At 47.9% G+C, this 21545-nt stretch overlaps 2 protein-coding genes across 3 annotated transcripts in view; both read left to right on the top strand.

Moving 5' to 3' along the window:
* The first annotated feature begins 1148 nt into the window (after nucleotides 1–1148).
* The window catches only part of LOC121075945 (cell migration inducing hyaluronidase 1), a 115421-nt gene continuing 95024 nt past the window's right edge, over nucleotides 1149–21545 (top strand). For both annotated transcript variants that reach the window (XM_040569730.1, XM_040569727.1), the window contains exons 1-3: nucleotides 1149–1233; nucleotides 1312–1413; nucleotides 3578–7986. The gene's annotated coding sequence lies outside the window, so the exon portion shown is untranslated. The remainder of the gene's footprint in view (nucleotides 1234–1311; nucleotides 1414–3577; nucleotides 7987–21545) is intronic.
* LOC121076201 (cell surface hyaluronidase-like) overlaps nucleotides 3613–21545 on the top strand; it is a 50491-nt gene continuing 32558 nt past the window's right edge. Inside the window, exons 1-15 of the mRNA XM_040570333.1 lie at nucleotides 3613–4078; nucleotides 5388–5449; nucleotides 8147–8672; nucleotides 8785–9346; nucleotides 9616–9785; nucleotides 10092–10280; nucleotides 10637–10806; nucleotides 11688–11897; nucleotides 15583–15788; nucleotides 17384–17453; nucleotides 18085–18213; nucleotides 19226–19311; nucleotides 19692–19823; nucleotides 19943–19978; nucleotides 20639–20791. Of these exons, the coding sequence (XP_040426267.1) occupies nucleotides 3613–4078; nucleotides 5388–5449; nucleotides 8147–8672; nucleotides 8785–9346; nucleotides 9616–9785; nucleotides 10092–10280; nucleotides 10637–10806; nucleotides 11688–11897; nucleotides 15583–15788; nucleotides 17384–17453; nucleotides 18085–18213; nucleotides 19226–19311; nucleotides 19692–19823; nucleotides 19943–19978; nucleotides 20639–20791 (3167 nt within the window). The remainder of the gene's footprint in view (nucleotides 4079–5387; nucleotides 5450–8146; nucleotides 8673–8784; nucleotides 9347–9615; nucleotides 9786–10091; nucleotides 10281–10636; nucleotides 10807–11687; nucleotides 11898–15582; nucleotides 15789–17383; nucleotides 17454–18084; nucleotides 18214–19225; nucleotides 19312–19691; nucleotides 19824–19942; nucleotides 19979–20638; nucleotides 20792–21545) is intronic.

Raw genomic sequence — 21545 nt, 5'->3', positions numbered from 1 at the left:
CATCTTTTTAAAATTTATGTAACTGTTATAAATTTAGCCTGTATTTGTTCACACTGAGATCTGTTACCCTCGTTGCTTCTGCTACATTTTTTTTCCCATTTCTTTGTCATTCCTGCAGCGTGTGGCAGCGCTGCTCGGGGCACTGACCTTTCAGCTTTCTGAATGCACAAACCGGTATTTACACTTCAGTGTAAATTCACTTCAGTATTGTGCGCTTCATTTATAAACCCTGTATCACATTTGCTTTTTCTAAATAATGCTAAATATAGAAATAGAGAACCAGTCCCCTCTCCTCCAGTGGTTACTTGATTGTTGTCATCTGACAAATCCTTTTTTCCCTAGGTCTATTCTCATGAATGTAAATCAATGATCTTATTTAAGTCCATTTAACTTACTTCTCCGTATCCAACCTCTCTTCTTTGTGGATTCACCATCTGTTCTAGCTCTAAAATTTGTCGTTTTGCAACTGCAGTCGTTTTGTCCTCCCAATACTAAGTGGAGGACGGCTCTGGTGGTGGGCACGCTGCTGCTGGGAACGAGGTCGAGCCCCAAACCTACCTGCTTCGTCTTCATGGCTTTCAAAGTCCTGCAGTAATTCTTAGGTCAAATCGGGATGAATTTCAAAGTGAATTTCACCATATTTCAGCTGTGAAATATTTGGGTCTCAGAACTTCGTTATGACAGTGAGAAGGATGAGCTCGGAGTAGCAGAGCGAGTGCCGTTTTGTTTCCCCAATGCCTGGTTTCGTGGCTGGGTTCCAGCAGTAACCAAATTAATTCTGCGGAAAGTTAGAGCAACGTGCATGCCGCCTGTCTCTCAAAACAAACAAAACCAAACCCTCACCTCTTCAGGGTCTTAACTTTACATTGTCTTCTGCTTGCTCCAAAGGTAAATATGCATCTTTGGGGTTTCAGGAAGGCAGGCTGCGAGGGGATGCAGCTGAGCTCTGCCATCCTGCAGGCTGGCCGGGGAGCAAGCAGTGCGCGCCGTGCTTGCAGCATTACCTGCTTTTCCTCTGTTTTCCAAAGCCCCTGCTCCCCAAAAGCGTTGAAGCGTTTGAGCCAGCTCCGGGCACGGCTGATTCTTGCCCCCAGCAAGAAAAAATAAATAAATCCCCCCCGCTGGCTGGAGGCGGGCTCGCAGCGGGGCCGGGCGGCGCTGCCCGCGGCATGGAGCTGCCCGCAGCCGGCCCCTGCGCGCCCGCGGGACTTGCGCCTCCAGCCATGGGGCCGGGTAAGGGGGCGCCGGGAGCGGGGACAGGAGGCCGGGGGGAGCCCCAGAAGGGCGGCCAACCCCCTGTCTGTGTTGCAGGGAGCCCCCCGAGGAGCGCTGCCCTCATCCTGCTGGTGCTGCTGGTGCTGGGCGCACGGCCAGAGGCGCAGGAGACGAGTGTCCGCAGGCAGCAGCGACACGGTGACCGTCCCCGCTCGGGTGCCCGGCGGTGGGGTGGGCAGTGCTGGGAAGGAGGAGGAGGGAGGAATATTTTGTTAGAGCCCACCTGGGGGCTGCCAGAAAGGCAGCGAGCTCCGTGCTCCAGCACGGGGGCAGCGGGGGGATCGCGGCTGCTCGGACTCACCGCCCCTTGGTGGGAGGGAGGCAGAGACTGGTTTCCAGCTAATAGGTGGCGCGGTTTGATTATGGCCTTGGAGGTGACTACGGGCAAAGGGCCCTTGATTCATTTCCTCTTTACTTCCTCAGGCCTTTTTTAATGTAAGGGCTGTCTTTGAAGACAAGCCGTCAGCCCAAAGTTGTGCTCGCTCTACGTGATGCTTTGCGCAGCAGTTTATCCTAGAAAGTTTGCAGACCTGCTTAGAGGCTTAACGCCACTTGTGTTTCAAGTCGCTTCGCTGCAGCTTTGCTGTTGGGTGCGCTTGGGGAGGGATGCCTTGGGCTGAACCCAAGAGTCAGCCCAACCCAAGAGACCCCTTTGTCCCAGAGCGGCGCCAGGCAGGTTGCAGCTGTGCAGCACGGCCGCTCGCCCCAGCGCTTCCACGCAGGACTAGCGGGTGACACAGACCCAGCCATCACCTCCATTCTCTCTCCTTGTTCCTCTGGGGAGCTGGCACAAGCTGTTAGCTGCCCCCGACTTCAGTGCGCCCATCGATAAACCAGACGAGGAGCTCATTGATCTCTCGGGGTTGTGTGAGTTGGGTTCTTGCAACGTCTGTGGGTTGCTCTGAATGAAAGATGCACTAAGGATGCAAAGTGCCGCTTTCGTGATGCTACTCCTGAATCATCCACTGCCATATAGTTCTAGCAGGCATATTTTGCAGTTTCTAAGTAATACAGGGTTATCTTTCAGTGAATTACAGCCATAAATATGCAGTTTGTTATATAAAATTCCAGTGTAATAGTAGAACATTTAACTAATATGTTTACAATACACAACTAATCTGATGGATGGTAAGTCACGACTACTTAACTCCGATCTTGAAATCAAATAAAAAGTATTTGAAGCTTCTAAGACATGCTGGACTGGGGTCCACCTCTAGGAAATAGAACATTCTTAAAAATTTTATCCGCTGCTTAGAAATGAAAGCGAGCGCTGCAGGCGCATTCCAGGGCTCGAGGACGTGACCTCCAGCATTTAGCAGTATGTCCTTACGTTAAGCCATTAACTATTTCAAACACTCCGGGCATGATGCAGCTAAGTTTTGCCTTCCTTGTCCCTTTTAATTAGTAGAGCTTTCCAGGATGTTTGCAGTCTGACTTATGAAGTCCCAGCCTACCAATGTTGAATTTAATTGTTTTATTGATCATTTCTCAGGGTGTAAATTGAACCTTCAGGCTCAGCCTGGATGAAGGAGTGCTGTGTAGGAGCACTGCGTTAGATACAAACTTAAGCTCCAGAGAGTCCCAATTCTCCTGTAGCAGTCAGTACCTCATCCACAGGAGGAAGCTGCTGTGGCCTCTGAGCCACAGCTTAACCCCGTTACATCAGGGTAACAATGGCTTTGATCAGCAGGTGGAGACCAGAGAGAGCACCTGGGAAGCAGAATGGAGCCTTTCATCTAGACTCAGCCTATAGCTCTTGGAAACCTGGAGGCTGTGCTAGGCCCCGGGGCTGGGCTCAAATTGGGAATGGCACAGTGGGAATGTAAATTTCCCTTTCTTAGTCATGTAAGAAAAAGGCTCTTACAGTCTTTAATAGGAATCACTTTTCTTTTTTTTTTTCAGAAAGTTATATGAGGTAGAACATCCTATTTTGGTCTTTTTTTAAGGAATCTGTGTACTCTGGAGTGTACATATGATTAATAAAGGTATTTTCCATAATGTTTAGGGAAAATATTAGTTTAATTAAAAGGAAACACCAACCAGCACCAAAAAGAAAAAATAAGAATCATTATCACACTATAGTACTCCAAAATCTACCTATTTCTAAATCTATCTATGGATTTGACCTGTAGAACCTCACAGCTGGTTTGTCAAAGTAGTGTAACAATTTGTAGTGTATCCAAGGATACAGTGAAACATTCATAAAAGTGTCTGTATATGTACATAATTATATATAAAAGAAAGAAGCCCACTAGGATTCTTCACTGTTTAATAGATTTTGCTGTATTTACAATTATTTCAGAACATAGCCTGAATCCCAGCAGTTCTTGGTGGGATATGGAGTATGAAGGACTGCTGCACAGTAAGAAAACCCTTCCCGGGACTGTGGGCTCACACGAACTCTCCAGCCTGCTCAGAAGCAGCTCTCCCCTCGGGCACAAGGACAGCAGAAGTTTGCTAAGCCAGAACTTGGGCCAGAAATCACAAGAAAAGCAGTTGTCCTGTGACATGCTCCTTAAACTCTCCAGGTATATTTTAATGGATACCTTTGGACCTAGCTTGGCCTGGAATCTCTTCCGATTTTATCACTGTGATCAGGAAGTCAACCTGCCCAAAATTCACATCAGTCCTCTCAAGCTGGCACAGCACAAGCTGAAGCCTTTCCTGCTGCATAGGATGCTTCAGCTGCTCCGGAACATGGGAGTGCTGTCTGAAGGTCAGCAGTCCAAGGTCTTCGCTCTGCTCAAGAAGCAAATGCTGAAAACAAGGAAAATGCCCTTAAAGCCCCAAGTGGAGCAAAGTGGTAGGTACATAAGGAGGAGACGGTTTTGATTCTGTCGCGCCGATGGGGCTGAGGTGGGAGCCATGCTTGGTGTGCAGGCCCCGGTGCTTTGCTGAGCGATGACGAGGGCTGAGGTGCGCAGCCTGAGGCAGGAGGTGTGTGGTGAGGTGGCTGGGAGCAGCCGCCCTCTGCACGAGAGGAGCCTCTGGGGCAGCGTGTGGAGGGCAGTCGCCGCAGATGAGCCATAGATTGGTTGTGAACTGCGTTATTTGGAGACGGTCTGTGGGAGTCGATACCGGAGCTAAAAGCCGTGGTTAGTGCTGTACCTGGCTCGGTGCGGCTGCCAGGCCTCTGAGAGCATCTCTAATGCATTATGAGTGTGCTGCCACGGCTCCCCAGGGCACGGCTGTGCCAACGACTCCCCCTGCCCCGCTCAGAGCTGGGGGCTGCCTGCGGAAACATGTCAGGGAGCCACGCTGTATGGAAAAACGTAAAACTTAGGAAGAATTTTAAAAAATAGAGGTGGAGGATGGCAGGATCTGCAGGTAGGGAGAGGAGCAGGAAAACCTAATTGATAATGTTTGTTTAATTAAGGGTAACGTAGGAGCTGATGGCCTGTGTCCTTTAGGCATTGGGTGCTCTGGAGGATGGGACGTGGCCTGAGGGGACTGAGGACTGAGGGTCATCGAGGCCTGAGGGGGCTGAGGCGTGGAGGGCATCGCGGCCTGAGGGGAGAGGGGCTTGGGGGGCATTGCGGCCTGAGGAGACCGAGGTCCGAAGGGCGGGACCTGAGGGGACCGAGGTCTGAGGGCCCGGGGCCGGGTCCGAGGCTGGGCGGCCAGGGCTGTGCAAGGGCGACGCCGCCCGGCCGGCCGCGGTGCAGCCCCGCTCAGGATCCATCTCCTGCAGCCCTGCAGCCCCGGCAGTCGGTGCATCCCCGGCCGGCTGGCGTTGGAGCAGCTTTTCTGTTCTGTACCGCCTGAAAGCGAGGCCTCGGTAGTCACCGGGGTTTGTTAGGGAAGGCTCCGGCTGTGTTTGCCTTCGGAGCAAGCCGAGGCGGGAGATGGCAGAGATCTCCTCGTACCAGGTAGCCCGTTAAAGAAGAGGAAGACGACCAACTTGCTTTGCTAGAAAGATAAACTTCAGTTTATAACCCAGAGTAACAACACTCAGAGGAGGGCTTAGGATTATTTTTTTTTCAAGGAAGATCTGTAACAACACTCAGAGGGAGGCTCAGGATTTTTTTTTTTTTAATTTTTTTTTCCAATGAAGATCTACCCCAGCAGTGTGCTTGAGGCAGTGAGGATTAGTCATGATTTCCCACTTGCAGGTGTGAGGATGTTTGGGAATGTGCTCGCGCTGAGGATGTGCCCTGTAACTAAACGGTCTTGTGTAAGCTTCGGCCTGGCGCTGCTGCAAAACAAAAATCATCCTCAAAAAGGAAATTTGGGAAAGAGTGAAAGGAAAAGATTTGAGCTCGCAAGCACCAAAATACAGATAACAACAAGCTTTTCTGTGCTTTCCTGAAAATGAAACGGGACTCTTCAGAAAAACAAGATGATACATCCAGTCTCATTTGCTTTGTAATTTTCCTCCTCAGTCAGAGAAAACAATGCAGGAGAAAATGATACTGAAATAATTCACTTCCAAGAATTATTCTTGCCTTAGAAAACAAACAAACAAACAAAACAAACAAAAAACAACAGAGCAGTGTAGCTATGTGGATTTTGAGACTACGGGGGGAAAATGGCTTTGAAGGATTTAAACAGTGCTCACACCATACAAATTTTACATTCTTGTTCAAAAAAAGGCCCTTGTGAATTAGAGTCAGCTTTGGCTTTGCTAATAGTTTCACAAGGCCTGCATGAAATTTAACACTACCCAAAGCCTGTATTACACTTATTTCCACTACTACTAGGTTATGTTAACCATTGTTATCTTTTATTTACATTGCAAGTAAGTCTAGGAAATCTTTTGCAGAGTAAATGTTTTATATATATATATATGAGGTTTCTAGGGGACTGACAGGCATAAAATAAAGGTTCAAGTTCTCTTCCACCTCCAATTCTACACTTCTAGAACCTCAGAATTCAGAGAAAATAGTGTGTTTTAAGACAAAGCACTCCTATTTGTCTTGTCCTGCCTGCGGCTCCCACCAGTAGATAAATCTTTCTCCAAAAAATGAGCACAGCCTACCATACCTCTGATAGCTGCTCTGCTTTCCCATGACCCATATTCATACATATCATGTTCAGATAAGAAGGAGGCACAGTACTGACTAATGCCGCTTTTTGGAAGGAAAATGCCAAAAGCTATTTGAGACAGGAATAGAAGTGCCAGCAATACATGATAGATGAACAGCCGGTAGCAAAGGTGGCAGCTCTAGCATTTCCCTGTATTATGGAGTGTTGTTATGAGGGAGTATCGGCTGGACGTGTTTCTCTGGGCTGGATGCTTATCTTGATTCAGCACCGCCCTGGGTCCCACAGTAGGGTGTAGGAGACCAAATGCGTTTTCTTCAGCACAACTGAGTGCTGCTCCTGCTCCAGAGCTGTCATCAGGAGCGTGGGCATGGCCATGCCCCTCGCCCACCCCCCTGCTCCCAGTCTGTTCTCATATTTTGTCTGACAGCACTCGCTCCTTATTAACATAACTATAGCCTCTTTGTGCCCTCTGACAGAAGAAATCCTGCACCAGAATAAATTTCAGGGGTGACAGATTGGAACGGTTTGACCAGATGATGGCACACAAATGTCGCTGAGATCAGCAGCACCTGTGGCTTCACACCTCTTTGGCTTTGGCCCTGGCACTGCTGCTTGCCTGCTTCTGGCTTCTCCTCGCCGCTGGATGCTGGGCAGCGGAGAAGAGATGAGGGATTAGACTCTGGGAAGGAGGTGGCAGTGGCTGCAATAAGCAGTTACTTTATGTGTCCCCTGGAAGCTCAGTTATGCTAGAGCCTGGGAAAAATGTGGTATTCTATTTCATGGAAAGCAAAAGCGTGTGTGGTGGTCCTCCTGCAGGCAGTGCCATGTGTGCGGACACTGGAGGCCAGCCTGGAGCCCGTAAGGGCAAGGAAGAGTCCTAGTCCATGGGGATAAATGCAAACAGATTTCTTTGAGGCTGCATCCTGCCAGAGCACCTTCTAGAGGGAAGGGTTTTTGTCTCTTTCGCTGCGGGCTCTGACTACAGCTTGGTCGGGTGAGGTGAGGTGATTTGGCAGATACCTCTCTGCCCCCCCACTGTCTGGGGGGACAATTGCAGCCGCTGGGTTCGGGTGCTCTTTGCAGAGCTGCCTGTTGCAGGACGGCCTGGGGTGGGACACCCCTGTGGGAAGGTGCCCGTGGCAGGGGGCTTGGACCTAGATGACCTTCAGGGTCCCTTCTGACCCGAGCCGTTCCCTGATTCATTCTGAGGTGCCGGCGGGCTGCAGTGAGAGCTGGGGGCTGATGCCTCAACCCCCGTCCCCCCCCCCCAGGGCAGGCTCCAGGCCCCTGAACCCCACACTTCACACTTTTGAGCCCAGCTGGGTGCTCTGCGGGCTTGCACAGAGCCCCCGAAGCCCTCCCCGGGCCGAGACCCGCTGTGACCCCCGGGAGCCCGGGGACCCCCGCAGCAGCCCGGGGCCGGGGCCGACCTCTGCGGGCGGGCAGCGGGGCTCTCCCCGGCCCCGAGCATCTGGGCGCCGGCCGCAGATATACCTCCGGGCTGGAGGGCTCGTCCCCGGCTGGGAGGAGCCAGAAGCGGAGCTGCTGTAAACAGTGCGGGCACCGCCGGCGGCTGGAAGATGGATATAAATAGGGAGGCGGAGGGGAGGCAGCCGGAGCGGAGGAGCGGGAGCTGCCTGCGCCTGCCTCTGCCCAGCAGCCCGGGTCGGGAGCTCCCGAGAGGCGGCGTCCAAAGTTTGCGGCTCGGCGCTGCCGGGGCTATAGGTAAGAGGTCTTTTCGCCAGCCGGAGTTCGCCGGCGCTTCTCGTCCGTCTGCCGCTGGGGTTTTCTCCTCGCCGGCTCCCCGCTCGTCCTGCTGTCGGGGTTGTCACACGCTGCGTGCGGAGCGGGGGAAGGAGGTTGCTTCTGGTTTCGCTCTTGCTAGGTTAAGTGGAGGAAAAAAAAAAAAAAAGAAAGAAAGAAAAAAGGTGGAAAAAAAAAAAAAAACCCCAAAGCAAAATGTGTCTTGGCGCCGGCTCCGTGCAAAGCCGCGGAGAAGGAGCCGGCGCCGCGCACGTGTTCGGGCGGCGGCTGCGGGCTGCAGGTAGCGGCCGGGGGGAGCCCGGGGGTGCTGCGGCTCCCCCTGCCCTTCGAGCCGGACCCGGAGCCGGTCCCGGAGCCGGTCCCGGAGCCGGTCCCGGTCCCGGCAGCGCCGCGGGACGCCCGGCGGAGCAGCGAGCGGCAGCGCAGCAGGTCGGTACCGCGCCCCTCCGCCCCCGCCGCGCCCCGCCGCGCATCGCCGCCGCTGCCGCTGCCCCCGTCTGTTGCAGGGCCGTGCCCGGGGGCCGCCCCGCACCTCTCCCCGTGGCACCCCGGCTCCGACACCCGCCGAGCCGCCGTCGTGGGCCGGGGAGCGGCTCTGCGCCTGGAGAGCTCCGCTACCTTCCACTCCCTCGTCATCCGCGACGGAGGTAAGCGATGAGGGGGACACGCAGCCGGGTGGCGGGGCACCTCCCGGTCCCCTCTTTCCCGTCCCCGCCGGTGGGAGCCCCCTGACCCCGCTGCTCTCCCCACGGCCGCCAGGGAAGCTGGTGTTCGCCGACCGCCCCCGCGGGCCGCCCATCACCCTGCGGGCCCGCTACATCCTCATCCAGGACGGCGGGGAGCTGCACATCGGCTCGGAGCGCTGCCCCTACGGCTCGCGGGCCACCATCTCGCTGTACGGGCGAGCCGCCGACGGGGCGGCCGTGGCCGGCTTCGGGCAGAAATTCGTGGGAGTGGGCGGCGGCGGCGTCCTGGAGCTGCACGGCCGGCGGCCTCGCTCCTGGAGCCTCCTGGACAAAACCCTGCACCCCGGAGGGCTCCGCCACGGCCGCTACTCGTCGGAGAAGCGCTGGGGCAGCCGCGGGCTCAACCTCCGCATCCTCGACGCCGGCACGGGGCGGGTGCTGGCGGCGGGGCGCTTCGACACCCACCTGCGAGCCGGCGAGTGCCGCCGCCTGCTCGCCTTCCTGGCCCTGCAGCCCCCCGGCAGGGTGGTGGCGGCCGCCGTGGGGGACTCGGCGGCCCGCAGCCTCACGCTGGAAACGCGGCTGCTCCTGCGGGACCGCCTGCGGAGCGAGCACATCGCCCGCCTGGGCTACAGGTGAGGCGAGCGGCGGGCGCGGGACTCGAACTCGCGGCCCCCGGGGCTTCGGCGGGGCGGGCCCGCGGCGCCACCATGGACAGCTCCGGGCCCGGCGCCGCGCGGCTGCGGGACAGCGCGGGGCGAGCCCCGACGGGGGGCGCGGGCCGGGGCTCGGAGCAAGAGGGAGGGGGAATCCGGGACTCTGAGCAGCCCCTCCGGGCCCCGGAGGCTGGGCGGGATGTGTGTGCGGGCTGCCTGCCCGACCGCTCCCTCCTGGTGCCCTTCAGGCAGCCCTGGGCGCTGGTGGGGATCCTCGGAGGGGATGCGCTTTCCACGGCTGAAGATAAGAGGGAGTATCACGGGAACGGGACCACGGGGTTCGCCGTAGCCCAGAGGGAGTTCCTGACCTACGATGGCACCCGCTTCACTGTTACTGCTTTCAGTGGATGGATTAAAGGTTTAGTGGCTCCTGATCGTTGCTTGCCTTCTGCTGCTTTGCTTGGTCTTCTCTGCTGGCTACAAATCTGAACTGTGCCATGATAGTAATAGTTGTGCCCCTACGCATGGTGACCACGCTAACAGCAGTACTCCCGTGACATAACATTCAACTGCCTACAAAGAGCTGACACTGACATATTTAATGACCAGAGCGCTTCTATCACACACAGTTATTGAGATAAAAATTAAATCAGTAAGCGCTTGGACTAATTGTAGGACTCCATCCTGTGCAACTGTAAAAATAATGGATTGCTTCGTTTTTCAGGGGTGCCTCATAATGGATTTAGAGTGGAAGTGTCTAAAGGGATAATTCTTCATTTAGTGGATGATGTTAGAAGTTGGTTACCTGGTGACAGGATTGTCATTGCCAGTACAGATTATTCTATGCATCAGGCTGAAGAGTTTAATCTCCTTCCCTGCCCTGAATGTAAAAATAATCAAGTGAAAATCGATGGTATGATTTATTTTTTTTTAAACCTGCTCATTTGTTGTAAATACTTACATTGTTGTGTCTTTTATGTTCTACATTTACAGTTACTTATCTCTTTAGCTAATTTTTGTCCCATGTGGACACTTGTCATAGGAGAGCTGAAAGGCCCTGATACTGTAGTGGGACTTAAAATTTGGCCTGAGGCAGCCGTTCCCTATAGAAGCCAGGGGAAGTGCTGATCTCCCGTGGATCAGATACTGATAACAGGGCACGTCCCAAACTTGGTGATTGCTTAAATGAAAGGTGTGCACTTGCCTAGAAAAAACATGATAACAAGGACACTGCTCTCCCCCTGAATAAGAGGTTTCTGATTTTTACAGGCAGCCCACTTTATCTTCATATTGGAGAAATCATAGATGGCATCGATATGAGGGCAGAGGTTGGTCTTCTGACTAGAAATATACTTATTCAAGGAGAAATGGAAGACTCCTGCTACGGACAAAATCAATGTCAGTTTTTCTCCTTTGACACATTCGGAGGACATATTAAAGTGAGTGATTTTTAATGCATGTGCATGTAGGTTGTTTCAGGTAGTTCCGTCCCTGGTTTGTAAATGAGCAGTATGCTGCTTGAAAATGCCATTGTGTCCGGGGGGAGGAAAAAAAATAGTAATAATAATACTTGACTTTGAAGATGGGGAAAGTTTATTGGCCTATTTTGCAAAACTAGACGTACAATGAGGCTGTGCCATTTTGTCGTCTGCATATCCAAAAGCATACCCTTCTCCAGGCTAGTGGGGTTCTTTAGCTCCATCGCTGTTGGTAGGGTCGGTGTGAAGTTACACAGGTTGCAAAGTGCTGCTGAAGTAGTTGTGCTTCCTCCAGCGCAAACCTGCTCCACTCGTGGCTCAGATAAGCGCTGGGTCTTGCCAGTTGGGCTTAGCCCTCTCTCTGGGTTGTCCCAGGTGTTCCTGGTGGACGTGCAAAGTTTTGCTGTTCCAGGGCCTTGGTGTAAGATAAATCCGTTCCCAGTTAGTGGAAATCAGACATCTGGGCAGATCTGACCTAAAATCACTTGACAGAGATGAAGTTTTCAGGAAATAGAGCTTGTTGGTAAGTGCTGTCCCTTTCTGTAGCTGGCAGGAGTATTTTGTCCACAGCTGTGTCACGCATTTATGTGCTGCTGTTGCTAAATGCTGTACGTGCTGTTTGGCAGCTATTCCTTGGCACTCCCACACCTGTAGGTGCACAGCCGCCGGCACGCTTCTCCGCAGGTGCTGCTGTGAGTCAGAGCGGGGAGCTGGCACCTCCTTCTGGGATCAGGCCCTGTTTTGTACTGCAAACATATTGCCTAATGGGGAAAAAAGTGTTTTTCTTTTAGCACGTTATTTATATTGCAATGCCTTACTTGGACCTACACTTCTTTCAACAGATCCTAAGGAATTTTAGTTCTGTTCACATGTCAGGAGTGGAATTAAAAAACATGGGGCAGCAAATCCTGGGCAGTTACCCTGTGCATTTTCACATGGCTGAGGATGTGGATGAGAGAGGAGGATATGACCGCCCAACGTACCTCGATAACCTGGCTATCCACCACTGCTTCTCTAGGTGTGTTGCCGTACATGGAACTCATGGCCTGCTGGTAGGAAACACATTTTATTAGTACCGAGTTGATTTCTTTGCTTAGGCACTGCTAAACAGTAAGAGCCATTTGTGATGCAAAGAGAAATCAGAATATTGAAATAAGGTGTCTTTTCCCCCAGAGATGTCTTGACTTGTCAAGCTCATTTGACAGGTTACGACTGCTGTTCTGGTGGTGCAGCACTTTGAACTGAATTTCAGGTGCTTCATATTCTCTTGGTAATTAATATTATTAATGGTGTGATCAGGTATAGTTAAATCTCTGTCATGGTTACTGTGGACAGTTTGTGATCATACAGAGTTTAATTTAAAATGAAAGCAATGGGCTTTTAATGAACGTGACTGAAGCAATAGATCTTATTTGCAATGGAGATAAAAAAGACAAGGGTTGTTCAAGTCAGGGCAATGTGAAACAAATCCAAAAATTTTGCACATGACAAAGGGAATGCAATATGAGATGTACAGGCCCAAATGGCCACTTCAGTGCCAGAAAAACCCTCAGGAACTTGGCTTTGACCTAGATCTTCACAAGGGCATTGTGGAGAGGAACTTTTTTTTTTAAAAAAAAAAAAAAAAAAATCCACACGTGTCCCAGCTGGAAAAGACAGGTTCCTGCTCCAGTCCTGACATGTCCAATTGCTGTGTGCTCTGTAGGGCCTGGAGTGGTATTTTCATGTTCATGGACATTTCCTCATTCACCTGATGTGTGCTTAGGCAGAGACACTCCCAGAACTATTCGTGACCTCTCAGGTTTTTTCCTGGCAATGTTTTCTCAGCTCTGGATATAAAGCTCTGTAAGAAATGACGTAGATGCACTCTGGTGGGACCCTTGTCTAAAAGGGTCCACCTACAAGCAGGTATTAGTAACACTGCGATCCTGGACCTGTACAACTGAGAGCACTTTTCATGTGTCTTGAAGAGTGTTTCTATTGTCCATACCACTCAAAATTATTGATTACCTTCTCATATATGTGATTCGCTCTGGCTATAGCACCTGCTTTTGTTGACAGAGCCCTTAGGTGGCAGGAGACTTGCACAGTATGTGTAGGTACACTTCAGCTCCCCTTCTCTTCCCATCAGTATTACACCCTTTGAATAGCAGGAGCCTGCCAGGAATGAAAAGTTAAGCCTTACATTAATATTGTTCCTGAGAAGAATGATGGTCTTTCCCTAGGTCTTTATCAGATGGGAGTCTGTCAGGGGTTTAGCGGGGTATGTGGGATTCAGTAGGTGTGCAATCAGGAATCCAAGAGTGAGATCCAGGCCACCAGCAACCAGGCTGGGGTGGCTTTGAGTCCATGAATTAATCAACAGATTTCATAGCAAAGGTTAAATAAGTGATTCTGTGGAAGAATCATGTGGTTTCAATGCATTCATTAAGAGTAATTACAGTGTATTAAAAAGTCCTGCTTTAAAATAAACTAAAATAATTTGCAGTTCCAGAGAACTGCATATATACCGGATAAAGGCAGTTAAATAGCATAGGTGGGTATCCATTTTTGCACCAGGATATATAACTTCAGCCTTTGAGAATAGACCAGACAGGTTTCTTTTCCCCCTTCCTGTTCAGAAGAAGTAACATTGTGTGCGAGGCCCTTCTCCGGTCTGCTTCTCCTGCATGCCAGCCTTGTGCCACTTTGCAAGCCCACGGCAGCAGCACAGGCAGCTTGGGTTACTCACTGTGGTTAGAAAGCGGGCTGTGACATGCTGCTCGCTTCCCTGGCACACATCACACTTACCACAGAATACTGTAGTCTTACATGTATAAAGTTGCGGTGCCTAAAGGTCACTTATATTGTGTTGCTGAACTATATATAATTCAGTGTTTAGAGGCATCTTAAACATCTGGTGTTGGACACACCAACAGGGCTGTATCTTGTGTTGTGGACAATGTTGCATGCTGACACCTACAGTAATATGCTACTGTTAATGTCACAGCGCTGCAGGCAGGCTTTCCTTTCCAAGCCTCTAATTTCTATCTGGGATATGCCGGGAGCATTCAGTTGTTGCTGTTTTGATCTAACAGCATGGATCCTTCCCATTAAGTGCAAATGTAAATGATCTTTAAAATGTTATAGAAAGGTGATCAATATAATTTCACGTGTGTAGGTTTTCAGAGCCACCATGTGTTTCTGAAACTGTCACAAATTGTATTAATTAAAGCTAAAATCTGTTTTTGGATACGAGACTGGTTTTTAATGCACTTCTTTGAAGCACAGATTAGTTGAACTTCAGCTAAATTTATAAGAATGACACTCTACAACTGAAATGCTTTTTCCTTTATTGCAGCAGGTGTTTTGCCATTACCAATTCTCTCCAAAAAAAACAGTCTTTGATGCAGCTCCTGCTCATCATTTGGAAGGATATGAGTAGCCAGACTTACTGTTCTTAGCAGGTTGGCAAAGGCGCTTGCATTTTGATCTAAATCCATTTCCTACCTGTATTCCTGAGATTAAGCCGATAGAGACACTTTCTCTCAGTGTTGCTGCATGTAGGTTCTTGGTTATCTTCCTTGTAGCTCACCCTAAGCGACTGCACCTGCAAGCAGAACCTCATTGAATTCCCAAAAATGTATCTTTTTGGGTACCTCGTTGTATGCTGCCTTTTTTTAACTTGAACACCTCACTGAGGCAGAAACAAGAGCAGCAGATGACATGTTTGATGGGTTACTGCCAGGAAATCAAGAAATCCAGTAGAAATATACTTACGGAAACTATAGTGTTTGTGACTCCAGATGTTACATACAGTTGTAGGCCATTAAGGGCTAATCACAGGATATGAATCTGAAATGGATTTGGTTCAAGTATCCCTCTGTATACAGAAATAACCAAATGGGTTAATATTAGTTAATCTTGCAGTTTTACAAGGACATAACTCTAACTGACGTCAACAGGAATTTGGTATGCTTGAAGAGTGAATAAATATGCTGACAGGGATCATGTAAAGTACAAAGTTCGGTTTAAGTGAGATTTAGTAACAAATAGTTGGTACTTTAACTAACCTGATTTAGTATTCACATTTAAAGGATTTCTAAATTTGTCTTCATAAAGCTGTACATCAAAGGAGGCTTGTGCTAAATCCTCTTGGTCAAATTATGATTTAATACATGTCAGTTAATCTTAAATAGGCTGAAGCAGTGAGAGACCATCTCTGCCCAAGCTGAGCATTAAAGGAATGAAGTGGACTTGCATGTTCTAGGAGTGGAGCAGAAAGAACAGAAATCTTCATAATATAAATTACTTCACATAGTGCAATTTAAAGATTTTTTTATTATTTTATTTGGGAAGTATTGCAGTCATGACAATTTCTGGATTACTGGCCTAACTTTCTGGTTTATCATGCAAGACACATACATATTTACACAGATATTTACTTCATGACACTGAAACATATATTTTCTCCTAGAGCTGAGAGTGGTTTTAAATCCAGTATTTTATGATTTTCCCTTAATTATGCATATGATCTCCCTCAGAGTAACTTTAATAGCAGTTATGCTGTATAGAAAGATCAGTCACTCTTATGCAAACCACATGCAGCTTGAGCTAGCTCCTGGATTGATGCACATTAAGACACTGCACTGTAGCAAAACTGCTCCTGGGAGTTTCTGAGTTCACTGATAAAGCACATCACTCTTCATTCCTACTGCTCTTAGCATTGCAATCTGTGGCCTGTACACTTTCTTCCAGGTAAAAGACACCATTGGCTACGACACTCTGGGGCACTGTTTCTTCCTTGAAGATGGGACGGAGCAACGCAATACGTTCTATCACAACTTGGGCCTCCTCACCAGGTCAGGAACGATCTTGCCCTCAGATCGCAATGAAGCTATGTGCCTTGCCATCCGGAGCCACGTCTATGGGAATTATGTTCCTGTGCCAAGCACTGACTGCATGTAAGTGCTCCAGGAGGTATAGATTTTGCACTGACGTTGAAGTTTGTAGCTGGGTCCTAAAAATGCTGTGTTGAAACAAAACTTTTAATGAAAATTTTATGCTATTTGATGAAAAATGTGCAGCTTTTCCTATCATTTCATTTTTAAAAATAATTTAGCTCTTTGACCTTGTTTTGCATGTGAAGATAACCGTTAGCATCTGCATGAATCCTAAGCAAGGAATACTTGCTGCTGTTTATTGCTGTTGCTGTTTCCAAGGATCATAAATGCATAGAGTACTTTGCTTGTCTCTGAACCCCTTTCAGTCTTTTTGAACCGGACAGCTCCATGAAATCTGTACGATAAATGCAAGTTGGCACAGCCAAGTTGGTGTAAGCTGGCAAAAATATCACCTAGTGCAAAGCGAATTTTTGCCTGTTTTCACCAGGGCTGAATTTTGCATTTAAAGTCAACAATACATAAGTACATGAGTATCTAGACTATACTAAGAGATTTAGTGAGAATTTAGAGATTAGCATACAGTACAGTGAGCCTCATTTAAAATACAGTAAACAATATCCTGCTATAGCTGACCAAAGTCAGCTTCCATTTTGGAGACTGATGTGCCGTAACATGGGCACTCAAGGGATCCAGGAACTGGCTTGGTTACTGTTTGCAAGTGAGAATATAATTTATCAACAGAAATTTGTATTTTCACATTTTCTGGAAAAGGATCAAGTGCCCAAACCCTACTTATTTTAATTCATGTAAGTAATCCAATTGAATTAATTACAGTTATGGTTGTTGAAATGCTACGGTTGATTGTATGGTTAATATAGATTTATTGTGCACCTATTCAGTCGTTCTGTTCAAGCAAAGGAGTGGGGATTCTTGATCATGCAGTAGTTAAGGTAGATAAAAAATATTGAGATTTTCTGCTTAGAATGATCAAATTAATTGTTATGGTCATGAGAAATGGTTTACAGTGTTTTTACATGTGGTCTTTATTATTGCAAAAGATGTTATCAAATGAAGTAAGACAACAGATCATAATGTTTTCATAGCTATGTCTGGCTTCTGTTTGTGCCACTACCGATCCTCCCTCTGAGGCAAAAACTCTTTATTTGAACAAATTTCAAAATAATATCTCCTTAATCTCCTGCTTAATGAGCCATTTGTGGCTTGCAAGGACATTTGTTTTGTTTTCCAAGTGGAAGAATAGTAAATCCATAGCGAATCCCCTACCTCCTGCCATGGCCCCCAAAGTTCCAAAAAACAAAACAGAAGTTCACTCTTCAGGCTTTTTCCAAAGCTGCTTAACTTTTGGGAAGAAAAAAAAAAAAAAGACATCAGATTTCCTTAAGCTGCATTTAACAGAGCACGGATTTTGTGTTAATGGTCTCATATAATTTACAATAAGTTCAGCATGTGGCTCCATAAATGAATGTCTGACATCACTAGATGGTTTTCCTTAAAGAGAATCATTAAAAGGTTGTGTGGAGTTTTAAAGTCAATAGGAGGGTTGTGGCTGAAGTCCAGCACAGTGCTGTGAAAACGTATCCTTTCCTGTTTGGTAACTGCTTAGGATCATTTTGATTTTGATTTTGATTTTTCAGGGCTGTCAGCACTTTCTGGATTGCAAATCCAAACAACAACTTAATAGAGAATGCAGCAGCAGGTGCCCAGGTAAAACCATTTAACTGCAAGAACTATACTTTGTCTCCAGGTCCTGTATATTCTACTCTTATTGATGTCATTAGTATGAGGGCAGTGAATTTCTAGGAAGTCATCATAAAATTTGGATATATATTTCTGCAGCCTTTCTCTCTGTTAAGAACAAGTAGTTGCTTGCAGCTGTTTCACAGTTGTCTCTGAGACTGATTTCTCTCACAACAATGGCTGGAAATGGTGTGTGGCATCTCTTAACAAATGTTGATTTTTATTAGTAGTTAATAGTTAAATGCCCAATATAATTTTACATTTGCATATATAAATATGTACTCTTTCCGTGTTGTTATCTCTGATGTTTAACCAAATCATGTTTGTGTTTAATGTGGCTGTATAGCACCTGTATTTCACCCTCAACATATGGATTTTTAAAACTCACGTGTGTGTGCCTCAGGGGCCCACTGTGCATGCCAAAAGATAAGAGGGGTGGTGTGGGAGTATGTGCTGCTGTGTGTCCCCTGGGACTCACACGTGTTTTGCAGGCTCAGCTGGGAAATCTGGTCAGCACAGTGGGAAGCACTAAGTCCCCAGGAAAATCTATATCATTAATTGCAGTGTCCAATTCCTTGGACCTCCCTTTGGTCTTTAGGATGTCGGGATATGGTACATCTTCCACCGGGTTCCAACTGGACAGTCCGAGGGGCGATATCCAGAGGGACAGGCTGAACATACCCCCCTGGGAGTATTTTACAACAACAGAGTCCACTCCAATTTCAAGGCATGTGGATGATTTTTGTATGTTACCAGCAATACAACGGTATGGTGTGGGGTTGACAATATATGGTGTTCTGATTTATGGCTGTCTTAAATTTTGATTATGGTATTATAGCACTATATTAAGAGACACTCAGCTTTTGGGGGTGATGCTCTTTCTAGATTAAAGAGGGACCAGAGCAGAATGGGGCTCCTGTTCAGGTGCCTGTGTTAGAGGGGATGTGCTCAGGCCAGAGGTGCACCTACTAAGTGAGATTTAAGGAATGACAGGCAGGAGGACACTGAATGCTGCTGTTGGCCACAGTGGTGCAAGGATATAGGGGGATGAGTAAAAATAGCTTGTGCCAGGGCCTGCTTATCACCTTTGAAAAATTAGACCAAAAATTCAAGGGTAATTCCAAGAAAAACACATTTCCCAAATATACTGTTGACATGAAAACTTAACCTGTAAGCTATAAAAAGCATTTTTAACTTACTTCTCAGGATTCTAGATTGAAATCAGTGCTGTTTTCTGGGCCTTGTGTATATTACATCTTGGTCCGTGACAGCTGCTGCTCTATCCCAAAGTCTTTAACTTGGCTACAGCAGCTCATGTTCTCTTTTGACTGTCGGGGGACTCGTCACTCTTTATTTAAAGCCTTACTTCTTAACAACAATCTTTTTCCAAAAAGTTGTCAAGAGCTTGGCAAAGTCCCTTATTGCTTTCTGCAAGAGAGAGAGAGAGTGGGAGTTCAGTGCCTCGCATTGGGTCAGAAGACAGCCCAAGATGTTGATGTGTAACACATGGCAGGGCAGGCTCTGTCCTGACTTCAGTGTGCTACATCCTGTGCTAATGTCATGCTGAGCGGTGCCAAGTGACACCGAAAGGGAAGAGAAAGCCCAGGCTTCAGGCACTCGCTCTGCCTGCACTCACTCTGCCTGCACACACTGGCTGCCCACGTTCATTGATAAAATCTGTGATCTCTGGTCTCTTGTGTGCAGTCTGTTAAAATAATTGGAGTCATCTGCATTCTCAGGCTGGTTTGTTTATTGGAAAAGGAGTAAAGACAACAAGAGCCAGCGCTGAAGATCCCAGAGAGTATCTCACTATCGATAATGCCAGGTAAGCACATGTTGTATGGCTAAGTATTTTGGATACTTGTATTGCTTCCTGGCTTCTGCATTGTATTTAGCAGATCATTAATGCCTCATTACGGCTGGAGCATCTGAAAATACACACAAGCTCTCTCTGATGTGCAGAGGCAAATATTTCATAGCTATGCACTGAATTGTTTGTACTATTGCTGATCAAAAATGATACATGTGCACTTGGGGTTATGAAGACTAAGCCATGAAGCACTTGAAAAGGATTCTAGATCCCACTATTCTGTTAGCGTGTTTGTAAACTTCAACATTTCTTATTAATTACTAAGAAGAACTTACATCTGAAAGATGAAATAAGAGCTCCAAAGTGTGCTGCATTAACCCTGCTCCTTGCTTCAGGTTTCGCCCCCATCAAGATGCTGATCCTGAAAAGCCACGAGTTCCTGCCGTAATTGATGGTCTTATTGCTTTTAAAAATAATGACCATGGGGCCTGGGCCAGGGGAGGCGACATTATTTTCCGCAACTCCGGGTAGGTTACCATAATTACGTGCCGTACCTTCCCCTCACGGCAGACGTGAGTAGGCCTGTAGGCCAAATTCATCTCAGACATTCTTTGTAATTTACACCTCTCTGCTTCCCCCGTCCTAGGTTTTCAGACAATGGAATTGGACTCACTCTGGCGAGGTAATTTCTTAAAATGTACCTTCTTCCTGATTTTTCCCCACAATGTATCAGGCCAAAGGATGGAAGCTGAGACACTCCCCCGGTAATTACTGTAAAACATAAGAAAATCTCACATTTCCCTCACAGACCACATCAAGCCTTCCCCGTGCAGCCGTTAACACAGGGAATAATTTAGCCTTTCGTTCTCTTTGCCTCAGCATGTCTGGGGAATATGTTGTAATTGCCGAATATTTCCTCTTGGCTGGTAGGCCCTGAACCAACAGATTAAGCACCTGGCACTGCTGAGGAGATTTTCCTTCCGCCCTCGCCTGGCAGCGTGGCCCGGCTCGGCCTGCAGCTCATGCACCATGGGCACAGTGGCCGGCCCGGCATTGCCATCGTCCGTCTTCTCCATTGACATCTGCCCCACTCCCACTTCTCTTGTCACACCCCCTCTTGCAAAAGTCCTGCAAAAATAAGCCAGATCCAGAGCCTGTTGCAGGCCATGAGAACCAGCGATGGTTGGTTGTTGTGTCAGGGAAGTAGCTAAAAACTTAGGGAGTAGCTTGGTGTAGAGCAAATAGATATATAAGTTGGGTAGAAATACTATATCTTTTGTGTAATTAACAGTGCAAATTAATCGGCTGTGTAGTTATCTGGTGTTTCTTTGTCTGCTTGTAGTGATGGGACATTCCCCACCGATGACGGCTCCAGCCTGGAAGTGACACGCTCCATTTTTGTTGGAGAAAGCAGCAACTTTGGCTCCCAGGGAGGGCAGAACAGCTACTGGGGGAAAGGGGCAAATGGAGAATACAGGACCCTGCCCAGAAACAAGTGAGTTGTTCTTCTGGTTCTTCCTGGCATTAGTGCAAGCCTGAAGAAAAACCTCAGGAATGAATGTGGCTACCAACAAGTAATTTGTGCTGAGTGTTTAAATTATTGTACAGGCCAGAAATAATAAGCGTTCAAGTAAATTCACTTGTCAGGACAACAGTTTGAGAGCATTCTCAACTGAATATTTGATTTAATTTTCTGCTTGATTTATATGTCACTGGAGAGTGGGTTAGAGAATCTGAAAGATACCAAATTGCTTTTGTGCAATGCCTCATTAACACAGCATCGACCTGATGGCACAGCTCCCTTATGCCATGCTTCCCTTATGCCTTCCTACTGGCGTAGCTGAACGAACAAGACCAATGTGACAATGGAGAAAGGTGTCTTCATTATTGAATATTACTTCTCCTTCAATGGCTGTATGTTATTTCCTAATTTGATAGCAGTACAACCTCCTCCAAAGCAACAGCATCCCCTGAGAAAGCTGTGCTTCCCCAAGCCTAAATCCTACCCTAATGTATGTTTTGGATGATGCTCAGCAATCATTAAACCCTTTATAAGAAATAATATAATCTAGTCCTCAGAGACCGACAGGCTGGAGAGAGCCTGTGTGCCCTTTTGCTGTCTGCTGTGTGGCTTTTACGTCTGAACAAATTGGCAGTCTTTCTGGACATGGTGGACGTTGACCTACCCTCCCATGCTGCTACTGGCCAGCTTTCATTACCATCTGCAAAGCTGAAGCAGGCCACCCTTT

This window comes from Cygnus olor, chromosome 11 (assembly GCF_009769625.2).
Source record: "Cygnus olor isolate bCygOlo1 chromosome 11, bCygOlo1.pri.v2, whole genome shotgun sequence".
NCBI classification, from domain to species: domain Eukaryota; kingdom Metazoa; phylum Chordata; class Aves; order Anseriformes; family Anatidae; genus Cygnus; species Cygnus olor.
Note: the sequence above shows the minus strand (reverse complement) of the source record. Positions and strands in the feature narration are given on the sequence as shown.